General features: G+C 35.5%; 1 protein-coding gene across 1 annotated transcript in view; it reads left to right on the top strand.

Moving 5' to 3' along the window:
• Positions 1-24315, top strand: part of EPB41L4A (erythrocyte membrane protein band 4.1 like 4A) — a 90582-nt gene that overhangs the window by 20242 nt on the left and 46025 nt on the right. Inside the window, exons 2-6 of the mRNA XM_070935727.1 lie at positions 5600-5704; positions 14737-14788; positions 15767-15845; positions 18976-19073; positions 21882-22002. Coding sequence (XP_070791828.1) covers positions 5600-5704; positions 14737-14788; positions 15767-15845; positions 18976-19073; positions 21882-22002 — 455 coding nt within the window. The remainder of the gene's footprint in view (positions 1-5599; positions 5705-14736; positions 14789-15766; positions 15846-18975; positions 19074-21881; positions 22003-24315) is intronic.

The raw sequence follows: 24315 nt of genomic DNA on the forward strand, positions 1-24315 counted from the left end.
AAAGGGAGGTTGCAATTACTATACAATTGGTGGTGATGCTGGTTTAAAGTGACTTGGAGTGGGCAGCTTTCCTAGTAATTGGATGACAGATGACTCTTGAAATAATTGGCTTTTGAACGTTTGGAGGATTTAGTGATATTCTGCCGTTTGGCACTGGGAAAGAGGAGTATGATCACATCACTGGCGAATGATTTGTAAATTCTACTCAAATATTTTAACTAGTGGCTGTGTTTAGAAGATAAATCACTAAAGAATTATAATTTGTAAAAGCAGTTGAAATTAAAATATCAGGTGGTCTTTTCATTTTTTTTCTCGGATAAATATTTCTGTTTCTGTCATCAGAAATTCAGCAGTAGAATTTTCCTTTCCACTCAGTATATATGCCACAAAAAGTTTCACACTGACTTTATGATTGCCTAGCATCAGCCAGTTAGAAATGTGAAGCTGCTGTCAGGAAACATATTTGGCTGCTTTAATATTTTAGAGATTGCCATATTTTCTAAATACTTAAATGTTTAACCTAGCAAGCTTGTTTTATAGATTTTTTTCCCTTTTCAAAATATTTTAAGTATGTTGCCATATTTTATTGTACCATTTTACTCCTGTCAAAGGAAAAATACCTCTCTTTTCTGAAGGTTCTAGCTGTCATTTTATGAAGCTGGTAGAAACCTGCCTTTCTGGTTTTTACTGCTGCTGCATAATAAAGCATAACTTTATGACTCATTTTGAACAATTCTTTGTTTGCTGATGATTTTTCAAATCTTTCCCTAATCAGAATGTAAGCCTTTATGAGATTTAAGTATAAAACCAACTCTTTAAATTTTAGAAAGATCCCCAGTCCAGATTAGTTATTCACTGTTTTTCTCTTCTCCTTCTGATGGAGTTTTCTACCCAAAGGGTGTGTAATAATCAGGATTGGACTCTGTTTGGAAGCAGGATGCCACATTGTTCCTTAGTTTTGCTTTTGGGTCAGCTTTCAGCAAAGCAGGGCACTCTCAAAAATCTATACAGCCATGTTATGCAGTCAGTGACCTTGTTTATATAATTTGTTTAACTCAGTCAAAGGGAGGGGGATTAATGTGTCATGTGAACACTTGACTGCAGTGATAGAGTAGAAAGATTAATAGATTTCATTGGTCAATTGTGTTCTTACAAAGTTAGTGGAGCTTGAATTCTTTCTCTTCCTACCGTTCAAAGATAAGATAAGCCTTTGGATAGTGCCACAAAACTGGGGTTTCTCTAGAGACACTAGCTCTGTTCTATACCCATCACAGACAGCCAAAGAAAGTGGAACAAGAGCAGAAACTATTTGGGATAGGTATCGTGTTGATTCCCATTGGGCCACTAGTGATTTGCATTTTTTCCCCACTGATTCTAAAAATAACTAGAGGAAATCTTTTTTGTAGGGGCTGGGAAGATACCTAAAACAAGCACTGCCTGCTTGACTCCATCATTCCTGGTCATGCTGGTAGGGCAGTGTTGAGTTTGTTACTTTGAGAAAGGGATGACTGAGTCAGTTATTTTGTTCAAACCAGTCTAGGATTTTTACAGGAGGAAAAGATCACACCTACGCAAGCATACACATATGCTAATTACATAATTACATGGTTCTTGCTATCTACTATATGCTTGCTGGGAATTCTAAGAAGTTATAGCCATCAGAGGTCTACTTTACTATGTTCAGACATGTGCCCTACACTTTTATTAGTAATGCAAACTCTAACAATCTTAACATAGGGTGGAAAAAGCTCTGGTACTGTTGAATATGCTTTGCATTACAATGTAGACTTGATAGTCATCATGACTCATTTCTGAAGTAGCTTAATTTCATGTAAGAATTTCATTGATTCCTGTAAATGCAGATTGAGTGAGAGTTTCTGAATACCAATAGAAAGATTGAAAAGTATAGGATACTAATGTGGATTGCATATGAAATGTGTATTTCTGTAGCAGTTGTTATATTTCTATTCAACTAATGTGGCATGATTTTCCTTTAACTTATTAAGGAACTAGAACCTTATCAAACACAAGCTTTACTCATAAAGATAAGTAAAATAAAATATTGGCCTACTAAAATAGATTCAGAATTTTCTTTTCCTCCTCTTTGTATCTGAACTGTTTTATAAAGATAGAATTTTTCAGTTATTTATATGCAGAAGCTATGGCTTAGTGGAGCAATACAGTATAACTGCACAGCTAAGAATTCAGTAGCATTAGTGTCAAAGATTTTCTCTTGGAATATTGAAAGCTATTGTCAGTCAAAGTTAATCACACTAGGTGGCATGGGAAAATAAGGCATCTTTCTACAGTAATAATTAATGAGCTTGTGGTGATACTGCTTCCTCAGAAAGCATAACCTAGATTCAATACAGCCACAGTTATACTAATAAGTATAATTACTGAAAACTTGGGAACAGATGCATGTTCATGACAAAGAAATAAAGTAGTACAGGTAATCCTCAATTTAGGACCATAATTGAGCCTGGAATTACACTTATAGCTTGTGGTGGTCATTAAGTGGACCACCATTTGACCAGGCATCATTTTATGACCTTTTTTGTGGTGATCATTAAGCAAATTCATTTTCCCTAATGGGCCTTTTTTTTTTTGTTGTTGATAAAAACTGGAAGTAAAAGGCAGAAAATGTCAAAAATTGCAGTCACATGACTGTGGCATGCTGCAATGACTAAATGCAGCCAGTTGCCAAGTGCCCATGTGTGATCATGTTACTGTAAGGGGGTGTGGTCATTGGAACTTCAAAAACAGGTCATAAGTAGCTCTGGGGAACTCCATTGTAATTTCGAATGATCGCTAAGCAACCGGTCATTAAACAAGAATTACCTGTAAAATTTTTTGCCCAACTTATAGGCCTTGTCTGTTATAGGCCTTTCTGACTCTACTTGGGCATGGATTTACTAGGTTCAGCTTTGTCTCATTGCAGGACCAACAAAATAATCACATTGTGGGCAAGAAAGGAGCAGTTACAAATGCAAACAGTGAAAAAATATTGTAGTAGAAGTGGTTGATCTGATGCTCTTCAGTTGCTACTGAAAGCTCCAGTATAGCTAACTGAGCAATCCTGAAAATTTTAATCAGAAAATCTAAAGGGCATTTGATTGTGTTCCACAGATGTAAGTCTATGGTATAGCTGCTGCACTGTTAAAATGTTATATTGTATATGCATGTATTGCTTAATACTACTCCATTTTGGTACAGACATCCCCTATTTACAAATTTCCAAGTTAAAAACTTTCTTCTACATGAACAAACTTTTCTGCATTCCCAACCTAGAAAATCGCAGAAGGTGGGAAAAGACAAGAAAGGTTAGTTTGTGGCACACTGCAGAGAAGGACAGTTACGCTCCACAGCCTTGGCAATGTGGAGTGGAGGTGGTCTTGAGCCAGTGGTGAAATTCAAAAATTTTCCCTACCGGTTCTGTGGGTGTGGCTTGGTGGTCATGTGACTGGGAAAACCAACTTTCACACTTTATACAAAAATAACACAAAAGCTACACAACTGACTCACACACAATGCAAAAGCAGCTGGACTTCACACAAAATGCCCCCTGCAACAAGTAGGAACCTCACAGAGTCACAGAGAGCTCAAAAACAAACTATCACACTTTACACAAAAATACCGGTTTGGGCAATAGGTAGTAAAAAATGCTTTAATTTTTTTTAAAAAAAGTTCCGAGGCTTGCGCAACACAGCTGAGTGTCACAGCTGATCGTCAGAACCTTTTAAAAACTTTTTAAAAGCATTTTTTATTACCTATTCACCCGAACCGATAGTAAAAAAAGGATTAAAAAAAGTTCTGACGATCAGGTGCCACACGATCATCAGAACTTTTTTTTTTTTAACTTTTTAAAGCATTTTTTTACTACTGGTTCGGGCGAACCAGTAGCATTTCACCCCTGGCTTGAGCATGCCTGAAAGAGGGCCCAAGTACTCTAAGAATGCGGGTAGAGGGTTGCTTAGATAGGGAGGAGTCTGCTCCACCTGAATGTCAAACCTGGGATGAGGGTCGATCAGGGGAGAAAAAAAAAAGTTGAGACACGCACGAGCCTGAAGAAGTTTGTGGTAGAGAAATAAGGTGCTGCAAGAACAGCCATTGGGACCTGTAGTCTGGCATCCCCTGCCACTGTGAAGCCCCCATCAAATATGCTCCTACTTATTCCTGTGGAGAATGGAGTAGTGCACTTCAGTCCTCCCTCACGTTGTATGTGGTGGCAGCACCTGATTGTCTTGCTGGGATCCCTTCCCTAAAAAGGGTCCTAATAGCCCATGGGAAGACTGGCCGTACCAGCCAAAGCCACAATGGATCAATGCGGGAGAGGTCCTCTGTACCCAAACCCAGGATTTGGGTTAGTCCTTGATTGATTGGGTGGAGAAATGTAATTTAATTTATGTAAAGTAAGAATTGTACTTTATATGGGTTTTTTATACCTGTTTGGACTTTTGAACAAAATGGACTTACGAACAGCTTTGTAAGTAGAAGCCTGTCTGTACAAAGTTACATTTTTTTCTCCAAAATATTTTATGTTCAATATAGGTTGAAACTGATCTTATACTCATGCTTTTAAGTCTTTGTTGTTCTATGCTAGTTTTCTGATTATATGTTTTAATTTTGTCTTAAAGTAATTTAAAGTAATTAAAGACAGGTGTTGCAATTTATTTTATATTACTTGCTGGCTTTGAGATTTTTGAACATTAAGTTAAAATGACTTTGGAATTTTTTTTTTTCTTGGCTATTTTATATTGAGATTTTTCTCTGATTCTTTTTTTACATCTAAACTGTGTGAGTGTGCTTGATTGTTTATTCAAAGCCTATATTCTCTCTTTTCATGTTGTTGGCCTATTAAGTACTAAATGCATAATAACTCTCATTTTTTCATGCTTAATTCTGTTGTGCTTTAGTCTTTTTAAAAAACTTGTTTATGAATGTATGATAAAGAGAAACAAATGTGTTATACTGATATTTTAATTATAGAGCATCATACAACATACTTCTTCATTGTCCAGCTAACAATATGTACTTACACAGTACTACTAGCAAAGTAAAATAAATGGCCTTTTTCCTACAGGTAGTCTCTTGCCTTTGTTGTTTAACAGCTGTTACCACTATATACTAATGCCCTTACAATAAACCACAGTATTACTAATATCAACTAGCAATGCATGCATAAATATGCTAAAGTTGAATTCATTAAATCAGTCTGTGTATGGATTTGCCTGATGTTTTCCCTCTTCCCTTAGGGAATCTGAAATCACAAAGTGTTGAGGAGAATGTTTGAATACAGGCAAGAATGAATAATGCAGAATTACTGCAGTTCACAGTTTGAGTACATAATTATGTGACCTCATGATATTAGAGATTAAAAACTTGTCAATATAATTGCTCAACCTTTTCTATAAAATGACTGACGAATATGAGAGGGAAAATAAACACCTTTCTTGTCATTGCAATTTTTGTTAAAGACCAGTTCTAATAATGCAGTCTTCTCTGGTAGACTTATCTAGCTGAATGCATGAATGCCACTGTGTAGCTAACAAAAGAATGGCCATTTGTATGAAAAGTCTCTGCACATTCTTTCCCACAGAAATCAACGAAAGGGTCGGTTGTCCTGGGCTACGTATTCCGGCATTTAAACCTCATTGAGATAGATTATTTTGGACTGCGGTACTGTGACAGAAGTCACCAGACGGTGAGTAAAGCTACAAGAGATTAGATATTTCAGAATAGATAGCAGAGTGACCTTTCTTTTTTAAACACTTCTGTTCTGCACTATTATATGCTGTCTCAGCAAGTTAGTTGTTAAGCAGATAAAATCTATATCCCATTAGTGCATGCAAATTAATATTAAGTCAGGAATTCTTTTGGAGGGGAGGGTTAGTCATTAACTGTATAAAAAATACCTTTCCTATTCAGAGGAATAGATCCAAGTCTCAAAAGGCTAACATGTCAATAAGTAAATGTTTCCTAAGAGGAAACATCACAGCTAAAATAAAAGTTATATTAATGCTGAGATTATTCAGTTGCCTGCATGTTATTTTTGAGTATCACCAAACTATCAGTGCATAGTCTGACCAGGCATCTTTTAATCTCATAATTCTTGATGCTAAACATGTATGAAAGGATAGCATGTATGAGGAGTGCCCTGTTCAATAGATAGTTGCATTAGTTAGATTTTTATGGCAATGGAAGTCAAAAGTGCACATCCTGTGCTAAGCTCAAGGCTTATTCTAGATGAAATATTTGACAATAGGGAAATAAATTTCACATGATGCAATTTATTTTGTTAACTATTTAAACTAGGACAATTGTCTACATATATTACAATGATGAAAAGGAGTCATAAAGTTGGAGTGATGTGAACATGATTGTGCATGTTATACATGATTAACCTAAAAATTAAGTAGGGCTTTCCAAATTCTAAATTAATGGTTTGATACTTTCCAGTTAACTAAAACTTCATTATTCAAAAGAAATCACCCCAAACAGTTTTAACAGCATGATAGGAATATTGTATTAATTATTGGAAGAACAGGCCTAGTTTTGATTTCAAACTGATTTTAGAGGCTAGATTTAGATGTTACAGTTTAGGACATCAGAATTTATATATGTTTGTGCTACTGTTCATCTGTTAATACAGTAAAATGCTCATAATTTTCTCCCAGAACACTATTAGAATAGCTCCATATTTTGAGGGAACTGGTTTAAAATTATATGACTGATACTTGTAGTCCTGCAGAGAAACAAATATATATGTATCTGACCAGTGATGGGCTGCAACTGGCTTAACAACTGGTTCGCATGCGCACACGGGCTTCACGTGCATGCCTAACACACTTGCACGCAGCATTCAAAATACAGCAATTTGAAGTTCAGCTGTTTACTTTTTAATGCAGCCCGGGTAAGTAGAACAGTAGGCGCAGAAATCAGCTGTGCTGCGCAAATAAGATGAGCCAGAAAGAAGGAAATATAGGACAGGATAGGGCGGGGTAGGTGGACGGGGCCAGCTGATCATTGGAACTACCGGTTCACCTGAACCGGTCCGAACCAGCAGATAATACTAATATTGATGATAGTTGTCATGTGGCGAAGAAGCAAAAATAAAACTGATCTTGTCTTTCAAGTTATACAAACAACTCAGGTAAAACTGGTTAAAAGACTATAATTTATTGTATGCATTCATACCTGCATATTATTATATGTTGAAATATATTATACATTGTATATGTTGAAATACGTTATACATTAGAATGTATAATCTAATGAAGATAAAGACTTTTGTGATAACATACATTGGATTGAAATGGAGCCTGGATAGCTCTGCAGACAAGGCACTGTAATTTAACACCAGCTGTCTGCAATTAAAGTAAGTTCGAATCTTGCCAGGCTCAAGGTTGACTCAGCCTTCCATCCTTTCTAAGGTAGGTAAATTGAGGACCCAGTTTGTGGGGGTAATAAGGTAAAAATATACAAAAGTATGAAGGCTTTTGCTTAACGCACTGTAAGCCGCCCTGAGTCTCCGGAGAAGGGCGGCATATAAATCATTTTTTTTTTAAAAAAATGGAATATTCTATGAAATCAGGTTAAAAATTATGGAAGTATAATATACAGATCTGCAATTTATAGTTATGCACCTGGGAAAATCTTATAGTAATTAAATAGAAGCTCATTGGGGTGTGCAGATAACTTCAACTTGTCTACCTGTATAAAAACCCCTATATGAAATAATTATAATACTGTGTTTCCCCAAAAATAAGACTCTGTCTTATTTTTTTTTTTTTTTTGAACCCTAAAATAAGCGCTTGGCCTTATTGCCATGTGCTCAAAAGCCCAATTGGGCTTATCAGGGGATGTCTTATTTTGGGGAAAACAGGGTATATATCCCATTTCTGTGTGTATACATCTGTTCTTATTAATATACTAACTACACTATGGTATTTGAGAAACTTTCTTATAGAACAGGCAATATTAAATGAATAAAGATATAGAAAATAAATAATTCCCCAGTAAGGAAACTACTCTATAATACATCCTCTGCTCAGGTTATCTATGAATGGCACATGCAAGCATTATCGTAAGGAATACATATTATATGTGCTATTTTCTTAGGTTACCTTTTTACATGCATTCTTTTATTGCATAATTTTTAAACTGCTTTTCAAAATGGAATTAAATAAATATAGGAGATCAAGAACAGTATTAAGTTGATTGAAGTAACTAAATGATTTTAATGAGATACGTGGGCTGGGTTTAGCAATATCATGTTGCTCATATAAGAAGTAACTTGTAGTCTCTGTGTGTGTTGAAACTAGTTTAAATAAATCCATATAGGGATTTATATAATAAAACAAAGTTGTATTTGTATTTTGGCTTCCTACAGCAATGTTCTAAATTTGTAAGAAGTCCTACCTGGCCTTTGAAAACTATCTGGAAGCTTCAGATGGTTCAAATTATAATGGTTCAAGCAATAACAGATGCTTCCAGCTATGCCAGTGTGTCATCACTGTTACATGTGCTGCATTGGTTTCCAGTTGACTCCTGGGTGCAGTTCAAGGTGCTATAAAGCCCTTCATGATATAGAGATTGCCATTTGAGAGTCTGCCTGTCTCCAGTTGTTTCTGCCCATCCTGTGCTTTCAGACAGAGCGGGTGTGTTTCAAGTCCCATCAATTAAATATTATCTTATTGGGGATAAGACAGTGAGGGTGCATTCTTTCCCTGTTGATGCCTGGATCTTCAGGAACAGCAGAAGACATAGCTCCTACTCCCTTTGGTTTCTGGAAATATCTTAAGATCTGACTTTGTTCCAAGACTGCAGTTAGAGACCCTACTACGTTTCTGCATGTTGGCGAGTGTTGTTTGGTCTGGGCAGCTGTGTGGTTTTTTAACATGTTTTTATAATCTATGTATTGGAATTATTGGATGTTGCCCAAAATCCTCTGGGAGTTAGGCCACTTTATCAAATCCAATAAATCAAATCATATTCTTTTCCTGCTTTAATGGGTAAATAAAATGGACATTACAAAAAGATCAAGGGGAGAAAGAAAGGAGGGTTTGTATTTATGAGTATTTAAGTGACAACAAAAGACATTTTGATTATGACTGACATGATTAAAGTTTTTTTAACTTAACTAAAGGTCTATTATAATTTCATCATATTGAACACTTTATTGACTTGGGGGAAAACGTCATAATTTGTATCTTTATTACAGTTAGATATATGGTTTTGTATGGTTTTATTGCTTTTACTGTTGTAAGCCACCCATAGTTGTCTCTCGGCAAGATGGGTGGCAAGCAAAATATATTGATATTGCACAGGGACATATGAGTCTAAGATCTGATCCATCTGATCAGTGTGTCCAGTGGTGGTTTAGGCTAATAAGCATTTTTCAAGGGCAGGCATGTGCAGTATTGTCTTCTATCTCCCCCCCCCCCCCCCGGTGTATCAGGAAGGCAATTTTTTTTCTGCTACACACATCAAGCATGTAGTATGGTTGTGCTGGCACAAATCACAGTGTTCAATTTATATCTCTTGTACTTCATTTCATAGTAAACAAATATGTCCAATACTGTTCTTCGTGGCAAGAACAACCCATCTGCTCCAATGACTGGTTGCTCACTTCCATGGCCAATTTGTGTTGGGCTGCTGCTCTCTTCCAAAGGAACTTTGATCAGTGAATCTATGTTCATATGCTTGTTTTCTTTCTATTCCTGATGCACTGGTGAAATGCTGGAGTTTATTTGCTTTTATTTTTATATAAACTCACTGTGCAAAAGTGGAATGCTAAGCCTTTTTATACACATTTCCTGATAAAAAAAATGAAACGGTGGATCTACTTTTTTTTTAAAACCACATGAAATTGACAAGAATTCTGCTAGTTTCTTCTTCAATCTAGGCTAAATATCAATAAACATAGTTAATTTTATTTTCTTTCTTTTTCTTTCTTTCTTTTTTTTTAAATTTCACTGATAAAATTTTGAAACAGTATATCTTTTTTAACCAGGTGAAATTGACAAAATTCTGCCAGTTTCATTTTGAGCCCAAATGATAAGCAGAATTGTAAAACAATAGGGAATTTTTTTTATAAAGAAGGGATTTCTTAAGTCCTTTCCACCTGAAGTAGCTTAAAGATGCAGTACAGAAAAGTCCCAAACTTCTGTTGAGATAATAGAATAGAATAGAATTTTTATTGGCCAAATGTGATTGGACACACAAGGAATTTGTCTTGATGCATATGCTCTCAGTGTACATAAAATAAAGATATGTTCATCAAGAATCATAAGGTACAACACTTAATGATAGTCATAGGTTACAAATAAGCAATCAGGAAACAATATCAAAATAAATCGTACCAGCAACAAGGTTATAATCATACAGTCATAAGTGGGAGGAGATGGGTGATGGGAACGATGAGAAGATAAGAAGATGAGAAGATTAATAGTAGTGCAGACTTAGTAAATAGTTTGACAGTGTTGGGGGAATTATTTGTTTAGCAGAGTGATGGCGTTTGGGAAAAAACTGTTCTTGTGTCTAGTTGTTCTGGTGTGCAGTGTTCTATAGCATCGTTTTGAGGGTAGGAGTTGAAACAGTTTATGTCCAGGATGCGACGTGTCTGTAAATATTTTCACAGCCCTCTTTTTGACTTGTGCAGTATACAGGTCCTCAATGGAAGGCAGGTTGGTAGCAATTGTTTTTTCTGCGGTTCTAATTATTCTCTGACGTCTGTGTCTGTCTTGTTGGGTTGCAGAACCAAACCAGACAGTTATAGAGGTGCAGATGACAGACTCAATAATTCCTCTGTAGAACTGTATCAGCAGCTCCTTGGGCAGTTTGAGCTTTCTGAGTTGGTGCAGAAAGAACATTCTTTGTTGTGCTTTTTTGATGACATTTTTGATGTTAGCTGTCCATTTTAGATTTTGCGATATAGTAGAACCTAGAAATTTGAAGGTCTCTACTGTTCATACTATGTTATCTAGTATTGTGAGAGGTGGAAGTATGGAAGGGTTTCTCCTAAAGTCTACCACCATTTCTATGGTTTTGAGTGTGTTCAGTTCCAGATTGTTCTGGTCGCACCACGAGGCTAGTTGTTCAACCTCCCGTCTGTATGCGGATTAATCATTGTCTCGAATGAGACCGATCACTGTTGTGTCATCTGCAAACTTCAGTAGTTTAAAGATGGATCGTTAGAGATGTAGTCATTGGTATACAGAGAGAAGAGATGTGGGGAGAGCACACAGCCTTGTGGGGGCCCTGTGCTAATTGTACAAGTATCTGATATGATTCTGCTTAGCTTCACCTGCTGCTTCCTGTTTGTTAGGAAGCTTATGATCCATTTACAAGTGTGTTCAGGTACCTGTAGCTGGTTATAAGGAATACTACTGGAAATCTACCCCTTGTGACACTAAAGGATAAAAATGATTATGGTCAGATTCATAACCTGATCAGTTATAGATTCTTCTGTCAGGAAAATCATCTGACATTTTGGTCAAATGGATCTGGTTTGCTTTGTCTCTCCTTTTCGGTACTCTTTATTTGATTTCTACTGTTTACTGAAGTGACAGCCTAAGAAGCTCTGTTTAAAATAATTGGTATGGGATATAATCTGCCTCTTTTCTTGCTGAGAATAGAAGTCTGTGTTAGGATTCTGTATATGATATAGATAGGCCTGCAGTTACTCATACAAATTATACAGAAATGCCTTATTGAAGCTGCAGTATTGGTAAATGTATTTTGGTAAGCTTGAGTATTTGTTTGAGAGGCATGTTCTTTCATGTTTCTTCTCTTGACTGAGTTCTCTAATGATTTGGCATCTATATTATTTATGCATTATTTGCCTGAAACAAAATGTTTATCCATACGTATTTAAAAAGTATGCTTGGAATCTGCAATTTGATGCAGGAAGGAGCTCAAATATCTTTTTTGATCAATGTTTTGCTGAAGGCTCTTCTAAATATGTTGTATCTCTTCTAATATTTTTGCTTGGTTTCAGCCAATATGGAATTGTAGTATATTCTACTAATTTGCTAATAATGATGTATTTTCTAATATAGTTTGTAAGATTTTCCTGCAACTTTGAGAAATAAGCCATACTAGTAATTATTATTGGCCTGAAGATAATCACAACTGCCACTCAGAATTATACAGAAAAATATTTGGCTTTTACAAATGTACCTGTACATATACTTACACAGTTGATGAAATAATGCAGTAGCAAATATTATGTTGCTAATTTGTATTTTTAATTTTGTTGATTTCTTTGAAATGTTTCAATTCTATGTATTTTCAGACCATGTTTCCTTTTTTGGTGGGTCTTTTTGGCTCATTTGTTATACAGGATAATGATAATAATAATAATAAGTTATTATTATATATTTCCCATTCAAGAACAATTGGCAATTTTAACTTTGATTTGTTCTGATTTAGCTCTCGATTTTATTACCCATGAGTACAAATGAACATTAATTGGCAGATAATTTTACTATCTCTAAAATATTATTGTCAGAAAGCAATTGAGAAGTAAGGTTGGACCCACTCTAATTATAGTTTATGTTAAAAACACTTTCGTTTATTCATATAACTTATTTTTCTATATTTTTAAATATGTGCTCTTCAATTCTCAGTCAACACTAATAAATATTAAGACAAAAAATACTAAATAGACGGCAAGCAGATGAAAGTTAATGAAAGTTGTAGTTTAGCAGACACTAGACTGAAAAAGGTTGAACCTAATGAGTTGACATATAATGTGTGTAAATGTTCTTAATATAGAATTCTTTATTGGCCAAGTGTGATTGGACACACAAGGAATTTGTCTTAGGTGTGTATTCTCTCAGTGTACATAAGGAGAATAAAATACATTCATCAAGAATAAAAAGATACAACACTTAGTAATATCTGGAGAACATTTATTTATTTGCAATAGTGGCAAATATCTGTAGGTCGGGTGTAGGATGAGGGTAAGGTTCGTTCTCCGAGCTTGTGGGTTGATGTCTGAATGTTTTGTTACCAGGCTAGGTAACATCTTCAGCAGAGTTTAGGGGATGTCAGTGTCGTTTTCTTTATAAGGGCTTCATGTGGTCATGGGTCTTACAATGAATCAGGTGTGGGTGTATCAAGTGAGGGTGTTGTGATGGGTCAGGTGTGAGTCATCAGTGAGAGTCTTGTGATGGGGAGGTTACATGAAGTGAGGTCATTGGGAGGTGAAGTGCTGGTTGGTGGGGGCTTGCATGGGTTGGTTGAGGTTCAGAGCTTCTCTGATTAGTTGTGTGGTTGATTTGGATTCTGAGAAGCTTGTAAGATGTCTGTTGATGGAATTGCTTGTGGAGTGCCAGGCTTTGGTGAACTCACAATTGTGGCGGGTGGTATTGTGGTCGATGAGTTTTGTGTTGCTCCAATCAAACTGTTGTCGGTGTGAGTAGAGTTTAAAGATTTGGGGTCATGGCATTTGACTGTCAGCCAGTGTTCGTGGATCCTGGTTTTTAATTGATGTCCCATGTAGAATTGATTGCAATTATTACAGTTGATTTTGTAGATCACATTGCTTCTTTCATCCTTGTATATCTTGTCTTTGGTTCTGGATAATTCCTGGTGGAGTGTGGCTGTGGGCTTGTGGGCTATTGCTATTCCTAGAGGCAGGGGTGAAATGCTCCTGGTTCGGACTGGATCACCCGATCCGGTAGCGATGGCGGCGGGTGGTTCGGAGAACCGGTAGCAAAAATCCCTGCCCCCCCCCATGCCCAGCTGAGCAGCGTGATCGTCAGAGGCTTTTTTTTACTTTTAAAAGCAATGCTTTTAAAAGTAAAAAAAAAGATTGGGCACCACAGCTGATCACCTCCCCATGCACGCTGTTCTACTTACTGCACGCCTCCTTTTGGCGTGCACTGCATGCACGCACCTCACATTTGGTGTGTGGTGCGCACTGCGCATGCACAGCCAGCGAACCAGTAGTAAACCAGTTCAGATTTCACCACTGCCTAGAGGTGGTAGTTTGCGTGGTGGTTGGCTGTGTGATGGTCGGGTGCTATATGTTGGAATACGAATACACCCATGCCTGATCTATCAGAAGACCTACTGACCACACAAAGACCTTATAAACAGAAGAACACTGACCATGACATCCCCTAAACTGCACTAAAGATGTTAATTAGCCTGGTAATGAAATGTTCAGAAACCAACCCAGAAGCTCAGAGAAGGAACCTTCACCCTCATTTATTTATTTATTTATTTATTTATTTGTATTCTACTTTTATTAGTTTTGTAAATAATTCAAGGTGGTGAACATATCCAGCACACCTTCCTTTTCTTACTTTCTCTACAGCAGCAACAATCTAGTGACATGAGTTGAGCTGAGAGAAGAGTGACTGGACTAAATCACCCAGCTGGCTAAAATGAGACTGGAATTCACATCCTCCTGTTTTCTAGCATAGTGCCTTAATCATTAGACCAAACTGGCTAGTGATAGACATTACTGATTTTGGGGTGCGGTTTTCTATATTTTTAGCATGGGCGGACTTAGGGGCATTATTTTTTTTAATCTTAAAACATATATATTGCACTGAAATCTCTTCAACAGCAATAAAGTGGTGGGGAAAAATTATAGGAAGATTTTGTATCATATTTTGATTTGATTTGTCTATGGCAAAAGTTTTAATTTCTTGTATTGTAAGTAGCATATATGTTGATACATATTTTTAATAACTTAACCATTTCTTTATATAATTACAGTTCTGGCTGGATCCTACAAAGACTCTTGCAGAGCATAAGGAACTCATAAATAGTATGTATATAATTTGAATATAAATATTGTTTAATGACAGAGAGCTTAGAAAGTATATCTGTAAATTCAATCTTTTTGAGAAATCTGACACAAATTCTTGAGAGTTTATTTTGTATGTAGAAATATTGATCAATCTCAAAATTGAACATACTGATTTGAGTGCTAAAATTTATTTTTCCACCTGTGTACAAGCATTCTTATTTCAATCCTGTTTCTGTTTTATTCTGGGGTGTGTATGAACAAGTTTGATAGCTTATGGTTCCTGCCCAAAAAATTCAGTGGGGATATTATAGCTATATCAATTCTGTATGCTAGTGTGTGTCTATATATCTATGTATGTATGTATGTATGTATGTATGTATGTATGTATGTATGTATCAGAGGTGGTATTCAGCAGGTTCTGAGCAGTTCTGGAGAACCGGTAGCAGAAATTTTGAGTAGTTCAGAGAAACGGTAAATACCACCTCTGACTGGCCCCGCCCCCATCTATTCTCTGCCTCCCGAGTCCCAGCTGATAGGGAGGAAATGGGGATTTTGCAGTATCTTTTCCCTGGAGTGGGGAAGGAATGGAGATTTTACAGTATCCTTCCCTGCCATGCCCACTAAGCCCACCAAGCCACGCCACGCTGACCAAACCACACCCACAGAACTGGTAGAAAAAAAAATTTGAATCCCACCACTGTTATGTATGTATGTATGTATGCATGCATGCATATGTATGTATGGTATATTGATATTACAATTTTAATATCTGAAAATTAATTGGGGCATCCCAATGTAAATAGATTTTGAATTGTGTTCTAAGAAAAAAAACCGGGAAGATAATTTAATAGCTGTTATATAACTAAAATCACAAACAAAAGCAGGTGAATGCTTGACTGAATAAGGTATCAAAGAAATATAAGATATCAAAGTATATTCAGATATAAATTATATGCTTATGCATTTAATTTTATGTAGTTTTCTTATTTCTAATAGCTGGTCCACCTTACACATTGTATTTTGGTGTTAAATATTATGCAGAAGATCCATGCAAACTAAAAGAAGAAATCACGAGGTACGGTACTCTTAACAACAATAACAAAAAAAAAAAAAAGACTTAATATGATTTTAAAGTAGATTGATAATTGACTATATTTCAAGGCAAAGGAAAAGTAGTGATACTTTAGTTTATTCAGTATTAAACAATATGGTATTTTAAAAATAGTGAGAAATAGCTTATTCAAATCACTTGAGTCTTAGTGAGAGTCAGTAATGTTCAATCCAATGGGTCTTAACTTTATATGTGCACAGTCCAATTTTTTGTACTGCTTTTTTGTGTGCATGTGTGTTGTTTGGATGCTCTGATGAGAAAAATGTTTGGGAAAGGGAGGAAGGAATTTACAAAACATAAAATGTAAATAAATAGGGAATTCAAAAGATTCATTTTCCGGTATATATGTTCACAATGTGTGAAAAGGTAGCATTGCATATAATGGAAATCTAAGGACTGTGTGAAGATTTTATGCGAAGTATGAAATTTCTGTGTTATTTTAATATGCTATATATTTTCGCTAGGCATTGTATATAATACCTACCTAGGCATTATGCAGAATAACAGGAACTATTTAGGCAAAGTATGAAAAGAGAGTCATAAAAAGGTTTGGGATTAGGGTTCGAGTTACGATTAGCCTAAGCCTAACAGTAACTCTTTCTTGAAAAGATGTATATGAAAATGTAAAAATAAATGCAAAATAAAGTACAGGAGTTTCTTACTGAAAAAAAAAATCAAGAGAAAAAGAGCAGTATTGACCTACACATTGCAACAAGGAAAGCTAGATGGCATTTTAGTGGGAGTATTTATATTTGAGCAGTTTGCCTTCTGGTATTACGTAGAATTATGTGAAATATTAAGCATTTTATACTTTGACATCCCATTTTGACATTCTATAGATAGCCTAGGCTTTCTATAAAATGTCTAATTTCACACATTGATAGTAATATATACATCATTTTTCTTTTTTGACAAAAATGTATTAAGGGCAAAAATAATTAATTACATTCATAGCATTAATCACTATCATTCTAGAAGTAAAATGGACATTTCATATTTATACTTTATATATTTTATTTTTGTATTTTATATTAGAAATATTTTATATATTTCTATAATGAAAGATCAAAAGTCATATAAACACTTGTAAATTATTTATAAAGAATGTTTGATCATCAGATTCTGTATACATTATAAATAGACCTGTTCAAGTGTGCTGCAACTTCCACCTTGGTTCCAGCAAACATAATTTGCATGATAATTTACTGTTCTGAATCACAAAAGCAGTTTCATGGGTGACAGTAGATCATTTCAGAGCAATGTAAAATCTAAAATAATTGATGTATTTCTATATTTATTGCTTATTTACCTATTTACAGCCTTCTCTGCTCCAGTGCATAGATTTGAGGGAGCAAAATATGGGTGTGTACTTGTTATGTACCCTCTCTGTAACATAAAGTGACCTTTTACATTTTATAATTATTACACTATTATATCTGGTTTAGTAGGTGATAAGTGCAACAGAGTGAGAAATATTCTACATGAAAAAAGTATTTGTAGGTGAAATTTAATAGGCTATATAGCCATCTGTTCTGCTTTAATTAAGAAAGATGTTAAACAAGAAATGTTTTTAAATGTACTAAAGGATGGAAACATGTTCTGTTGAAAGAAACATGGATTTCAGAAAAAGAAACCAAGCATTCTTTGCAATAAACTTTACATGATTTGCCAGGATTTTAAATGCTAAGTCAGTTTAAGATTTGATCCTTTGTTAAGTAAATCCAGGATATTCACTAGAAGAGCATATTCAATGAGTCCTACTCCTTACATTCAAGCTATGTTTGGTTTCTGCAGACAGTTGTGATTTCTGTGCAGCTGTTTGGTAAGGGAAACCCTTTTGTAATGTGGTGTGGTTTGACTTTAGCATAAGCCTTGAAATTTAACGTTATCGGGGTCAACAACCTCACAAATGAAGGTTTTTATTTTGCAGACAGTTATGGTTGAATGCATGAATATATGTAGGAACCAGTGTCATTTAGTCATCTTAATTGAAGTTAGGCTTATATGGAGTGTGTGTTTTGCAAATGTTTCAAACTTAGTAATGCAGACATGTTTCATCTAAATTGGTAGATGCTTTTTATGCCTATTCACTATACACACAACTTTCACTTCTTAATGTTAATTGAATGGTATTCATAGCATACAATACCATAGTGCCATATCAATCAGTCAGTTAAATCCTTACTTTAATCATAGACCAGCATAAAATATAATAAGGAAAGATTACACCCATTTCAATAACAAAACTGAAACTTATAAGACATAAAAGACATAAAAGATCACTAAAAGCTAAGGTTGTCAACACAATACTATATATAATACTATGTTATATTCAAGGTCGACTCAGCCTTCCATCCTTTCTAAGGTGGGTAAATTGAGGACCCAGTTTGTGGGGGCAATAAGTTGACTTTGTATAAATATACAAAAGTATGAAGGCTATTGCTTAATGCATTGTAAACCGCCCTGAATCTCCGGAGAAGGGCGGCATATAAATCAAATTAAAAATAATAATAATAATACTATAATATTAAAATAGTACCATCTCTCTCTATAAAGATTCTTAATTCTAAGACTATGGACTGTAAGGGGCACTCTTGACAAAAAGGATGTCAAAGCAAATAAAGATTTAAAACTAATAACAATAAAAAAAGGATTCTCAATAAATATATCCATGCCCAGCATACTTAATTTCACGTATATTTGAAAGGGGAAAATAATTTGCATCTGAACTAAAGATAAATAAACCAAACAGATGAATTGTTTATAATAGATGAAATATGACCTTCCTAAATAAGCATATATAGTATAGATTTTTATGTAGTTTTCAGTTTAAAAATTATGTCTAAAATGAATATGCCAAGGATAATTATTTATGAAAATAGTGAAAAACATTACAAGCTAATGTGGAAATAAGATGGAATTGATATACATTTGAATACATGTGGAACTAACTTAAAACACAATCCCATCTCAAACTGAAATGAACAATACTAGTATAAATTAAATAGCATAAATAAAACTGTTGCATAGAAAAATGAGCATGTTAAGCAGTATACAATTGTATGTGCTAATGCTCATTTTGCCTTTGTTTCAGGTATCAGTTCTTTTTGCAGGTAAAGCAAGATGTCTTACAAGGGCGTTTGCCTTGTCCTGTCAATATTGCTGCTCAGTTGGGAGCTTATGCAATACAGGGTATGTGCTGATACAGTTTTCCCTTTTTTATTTGCAGTACAGGGTTGATTATATCTTAAAGCCTGTGTTTCTTTGAGTTGAATATAGTGGATTGTTATGAATTTCTTCTTCTTCAAGATGCATTCCAGAGGGATAATAAACACATGCATTGGGTACCTATGTTCACACAAGGTTGACTCACACATAATGTAAGATCAGCATTTTTAGTCATAGTTTCCTAAAAAAATATTGATTCCTCTTTCAAACATAATGGTTTAGGTTTACTAAGCCTAATGCACTAGATTAGCTTTGGGGCAATATTCAAGATTACCAAAATTTGCTGTTGCATGTACTTTTGCACACTAAAAATGATAACTTTATCAGAGATCCAGCCCATATTAAATTTTCAATGGAGAAGGGAGTAATAGTCCACAGAAACTGTGCCACCACAGATAAATTAGCCTTTAAAAGAGCTAAGTCTTCTTTAGTATTTACTTTGCAAAGTGAATATATGTACAGTTTTAACTCATACAAAACTGAGCTCAGTTTATGTAGGACCAAATCATAAAATGTTCAACTATATTGAATTTGTATATCTTATGGTAATGGAGTGTTTCCAGACTGTTTTTGTAATGATTTTGTTTTATTTAGAGTCACTTGATGGAGAAATGGGCGGGATATAAATTTAATAAATATATAAATAAAACAAATTTATTATTTTATTCACTTAAAAAATTATATAACCACCCAATTCCTTCACATTCTTTTAAATGTATTAGGCAATGTTGACATTTTTGCTTGTTTTAGTATTGTAACTTTTGGGCTTCTACTTAATAATTCTTAAGAATCATCATTTCACTCTTTTCTGTCTTCAGTCTAGAATCCAATATCTTCTTTTCAAAGTATCATTCTGAAGAATTTCAGAACTGAGGGAGATATTGAAGATCATCAGGGAGCGGGGGAGGCTTAGGCAAAGATTGCCTACAAAAATTGCTTGCTCCACCCCCCCACCCCCCACCCCCGAGATTGGAGAGGAAGAGATTTCTTTTTTTATATAAATTTTTATTGAAAATTATTTAAAAAATACAAAAAAAAATATAGCAATGTGGATAGAATTGCAGAGAGTAACATAATACATATAGAGTTTAGAGAGGAAGAGATTTCAAGAGAGTGCTTAAGCTTTTTGCATAGCCTGCCTGCATCTCCCCAGCACCAGTTTACAGGTGCAATTGCATTGCTTTTGATATGTACAAGACAGTAAGCAGGCACTTGAGCATTCCAAAGGATGAAGGGAATGGTTAAAAGGCAAATGTGAAACTGAGTGGTTATCTCTCTTTCCAACCAGAAAGTATGTGATTTCTCACTTAGTGACTGCTTTCCTTAGTGCTGAGTTGCCAGTTTCAATTAGTGTTATTAAGGGAGGACTACCATTACTAGGTTGCCACCAATCTTGGTGGAGTGTGACTTCTCCCTTGATTGTTTATCTGTTGCTATTTCCTGCTAATCTGGGTGTTGGTTGCTAGAGAGATTATATTCTAGGCTATATCTTTCCTTCCTAGACTTTTGATTGTGTCTTTTAAATAGTGTGTAAATGAAGTTTATTTCTATGTATCTATTGATGGCAGTCATCCGAATGCCAAACTTTCAGGAATCCTCTAGGATTTTTGGATTTGGCTTGCTCTAAAATGTTAAGTTTCCCAGCTGAAAATGATTGAGGTCCATATGTCATTATCATTAAGCGAAGCAGTCACTAAGTTGGAAACCATATGACTGTGACTGTATTTTCCTTCTTCCCTCCTCTCCATTCTTTGGAATGCTCATCCCAGTAATGGGATAGCCAACTAGCAGCTCTATCTATAACTGACCAGACTAATCAGTTTCAAACTTCAAGCTTTTGTTTGCCACCTAATAATTTTACTTCTGCTTTCTTTCCCCCCCACTCCTTCACCATTTGGAATGCTCACCACAGCACTGGGATAATTAATAAGGCAATTAATGTCCGTATTTACATTCATGAATAGATTACAAAACAGTAAGGAGACACACAATGGGGCATATACATCGAAAGGAATGAAGTGGTACTGGTAGCTGTGAATGTGCTATGCAAAAGTTTGGTATGTTCCCCATCATGTGTATTATTACTCTCTTGTAATCCATTACTCTCCAGTCTCTACTGGTGGGGGGGGGGGGCGGACATGTCAAATGCAGGAGAGATTGCCTACAAAGATTGCTTGTCCCCCCCGCTCCCCCGCTGTTGTTTAAGCAATTGTCTCTGCAAGATGGGAAGGGAAAAAAACAGGTTATCTTTATAAGCAATTTCTCCTGTGCCTGGTCCAATTTTTTCTCATTGTTCCCTTACACAGCAAAGAAATTGGTGAAGAAATAATTACAAGGGAGTAAGCAGGCATCCTATGGGGAATATATTGTGCTTGGGACTGTTAGCACCACTACATTTCTTACAATATATATTCACCTCTATATGCCTGCTTACTCTCTTGTAATTTCCTTTTCTCTCATTTTTCTTCTCTGCAAGGGGCAAAAGAAAAACAGGTCAGGAATAGGATACCCCATACTCATTGTAATGCCTGTTTTATTGCAACATGTAAAATGGGATCCATAGTTAATTTTTTCTGTGGGAATGAATGTTTCTGTTCTCATTTTCCCCCCATATTCCTATGTTCCCCTTTTTAAATTAAATACTATAATCTAGTTTAATTTAGTTAATTAAGATTAGATTATTTTTAATTGTATAATTTCAATAAAATATTTTATGTGAATATCTATAAAAGTATGCAATCAAATAATTCATATTTTGTGTGCATTGTATAGCTGAACTTGGAGACTATGATCCATGCAAGAACACTGCAAGTTATGTTTCAGAGTACCGTTTTGTTCCTGACCAAAAAGAAGAATTAGAAGATGCCATAGAACAAATACACAAAACTCTGACGTAAGAATTTGGTTTTATTAACTAATGTCAAATGACAACTTGTGCAAAGAAAAAGCCTTAAAGAAGCAGATTTCTCTGAGAATGACCTTTACTTTGATTGCTTTTTAAAATATGCTTATGTGCTGGATCCCTTTCTTATCTAGCCAGAACAAACGTAAATATAATACATTTTGGTTTAGTGCTTTCTAAATGCATATTACAGCCAGGATATGATTGTGATTTCTAACTGGAGATGTTGGTCTGAATATCTTACTGATTTGTTTTTCAAAATTATGGTTTACTTAGTAAAATACAGATGGCTAGGTTCATAACCATAGACAATTATCTAGGTGGAAGCATCTGGACAACTTTGTCTTGAGTTGGAAGCTAAGCAGGTCTTGGCCTGGCTTATATTTATATAGGAGACAGTCAGTGACTATTTGGGGTTATAAAGTAGAGTAGGAAGTTAAAATATACCCCAGGGTAAGGCAGTGAAAAATCACTTCTTTGCTGCTGCTAAGAAAATTTCAGAAATATTTCTGTGAAATTGTAGCAACTGAATTGACTTAAGAGGCTTCATGTTTTCATAATGATAAGTATATTTTACTAGATTTATAAACTATGGTTTATAAACAAATGAATTAATTTACATTTCATGTTATGCCAGCCATGCATGCCACATTATGATTTAGCATATGCAAATCTCACCACTAAATAGTATAGATCAGTGATGGCTAAGCTTTTTGCCACTGCGTTCCAAAGTGGGGGTCACGTGGGGGGTCACGTGTGCGCGTGCCCACACCCCATGTGGCCCGCACATGCGTGCATGACAGCAGGTGTGACCCCCTGCTTTTGGCACACAATGGCCCTATGGACCCAGTAGGCCCATTTTTTGAGGCTTTCTTGGAGCCTGGGGAGGGCGAAAATGGCCTTCCCCCGCGGAGGCCCTCTGGAGGCCAGACACAGCCCATTTCGTGACTTCTGGTGTGCCCGGAAGGCCTGAAAATCATCTGGCTGGTGCACACATGTGCGCTGGAGCTGAGCTAGGGCAACGCTCATGTGCCCACAGATATAGCTCTGCGTGCCACAGGTTTGCCATCGCTAATATAGATGAACATGAAAAATACTGGTAGGAAATCCTGTATATCTATAGATTCAGAAGCATGACATGTTTAATCAAAGTGGTGGGGGTGAAAAAAAGATGAATAAACTACTAAAACTCTTGTATCTATAATCTTATAAATAGTGCATCACAGGGCAGTGATCAGGGTTAGGGTTAGGGTTTAACTGTAAACAATGAGTAATATAAATTCTGCTGGTATTAGGACAGTTAATCACGTGGACATAGTAGCAATTTGTTTTTCTTTGTATTGAACAACAAATTCAATATGTTCTGTGATCGGTATTCCACAAAATCACAATAAAATAAATACTAAGTACAAGTAACTATAAAAGAGGAACTTTATTGCAGTGTAGTCAATTCATAGGGAGTTCTATAAGCAAACTGATTTTTGCCACATTCCAAGAAAGAGAATCAACATATTACATAAAATAGATCTGAATGGCCTAGAAAATTTACTGAAAGAGGTGTACAAAATGTAACCTTATATTTTTTACAAAAGGTGCAATTACAACTGAATGTGGGTATAGATTCAATAGTCCCTGCGCCACAAGGGCAAGTCTACCAGACTTTTAACATTTTCCTCTGAAGGAAAGCTGTTGAAAATACTTAAGAATGTGTTAAGGTTATAATTCTTCTAAATTTGGAGATGATCATTTCATGTAAATATCTTGCTGACCTGAAAAAGATTTGCTTCTAAAATATATGTCTCTAAGGAGAGCAAACTGATCTTGTTGCCCTTCCAAATGCATAATGTTCTGCTTAAGAACTGACACTGCCTGCCCACAGTACATCATCAGACTGCATCTTGTGAAAACTCCTAGTACTTCGGTTTCTGCTGGAATAATTTTCAATATCTTTCAAAATTATTTTCAAAGTGAAAGAGCATAAACCCAAAGGAAAAGGTAGTAGCTTAGTAAGAAAACATAACCATATATTAGTCTTTACTTTGATCATTCCACTCTCTTGATGAAGAATTGCACTGGACACATATTCTCTCACTTTAAATGTATTTCTTAAAATATTGACTCTATGTTCTTTTGGGAATCAAAGTTTCTATACAGTCCCATTTGGGCTCCAAATAAAAACTGCATGAGCTTTAGCTGAAAATATTTTTCATATAGCTAGTACATGTATCTCTGAAATGGTAGAAGGATTGTGTTATGATCCGCCAGCAGCCTGCGGAGCTGGCAACGGAGTCGGACAGTGAGGAG

The sequence above is a fragment of the Pituophis catenifer genome, unplaced genomic scaffold (genome assembly GCF_029215685.1).
Source record: "Pituophis catenifer annectens isolate HBS135680 unplaced genomic scaffold, rPitCat1.0.hap2 SCAF_2, whole genome shotgun sequence".
Classification (NCBI taxonomy): Eukaryota; Metazoa; Chordata; class Lepidosauria; order Squamata; family Colubridae; genus Pituophis; species Pituophis catenifer.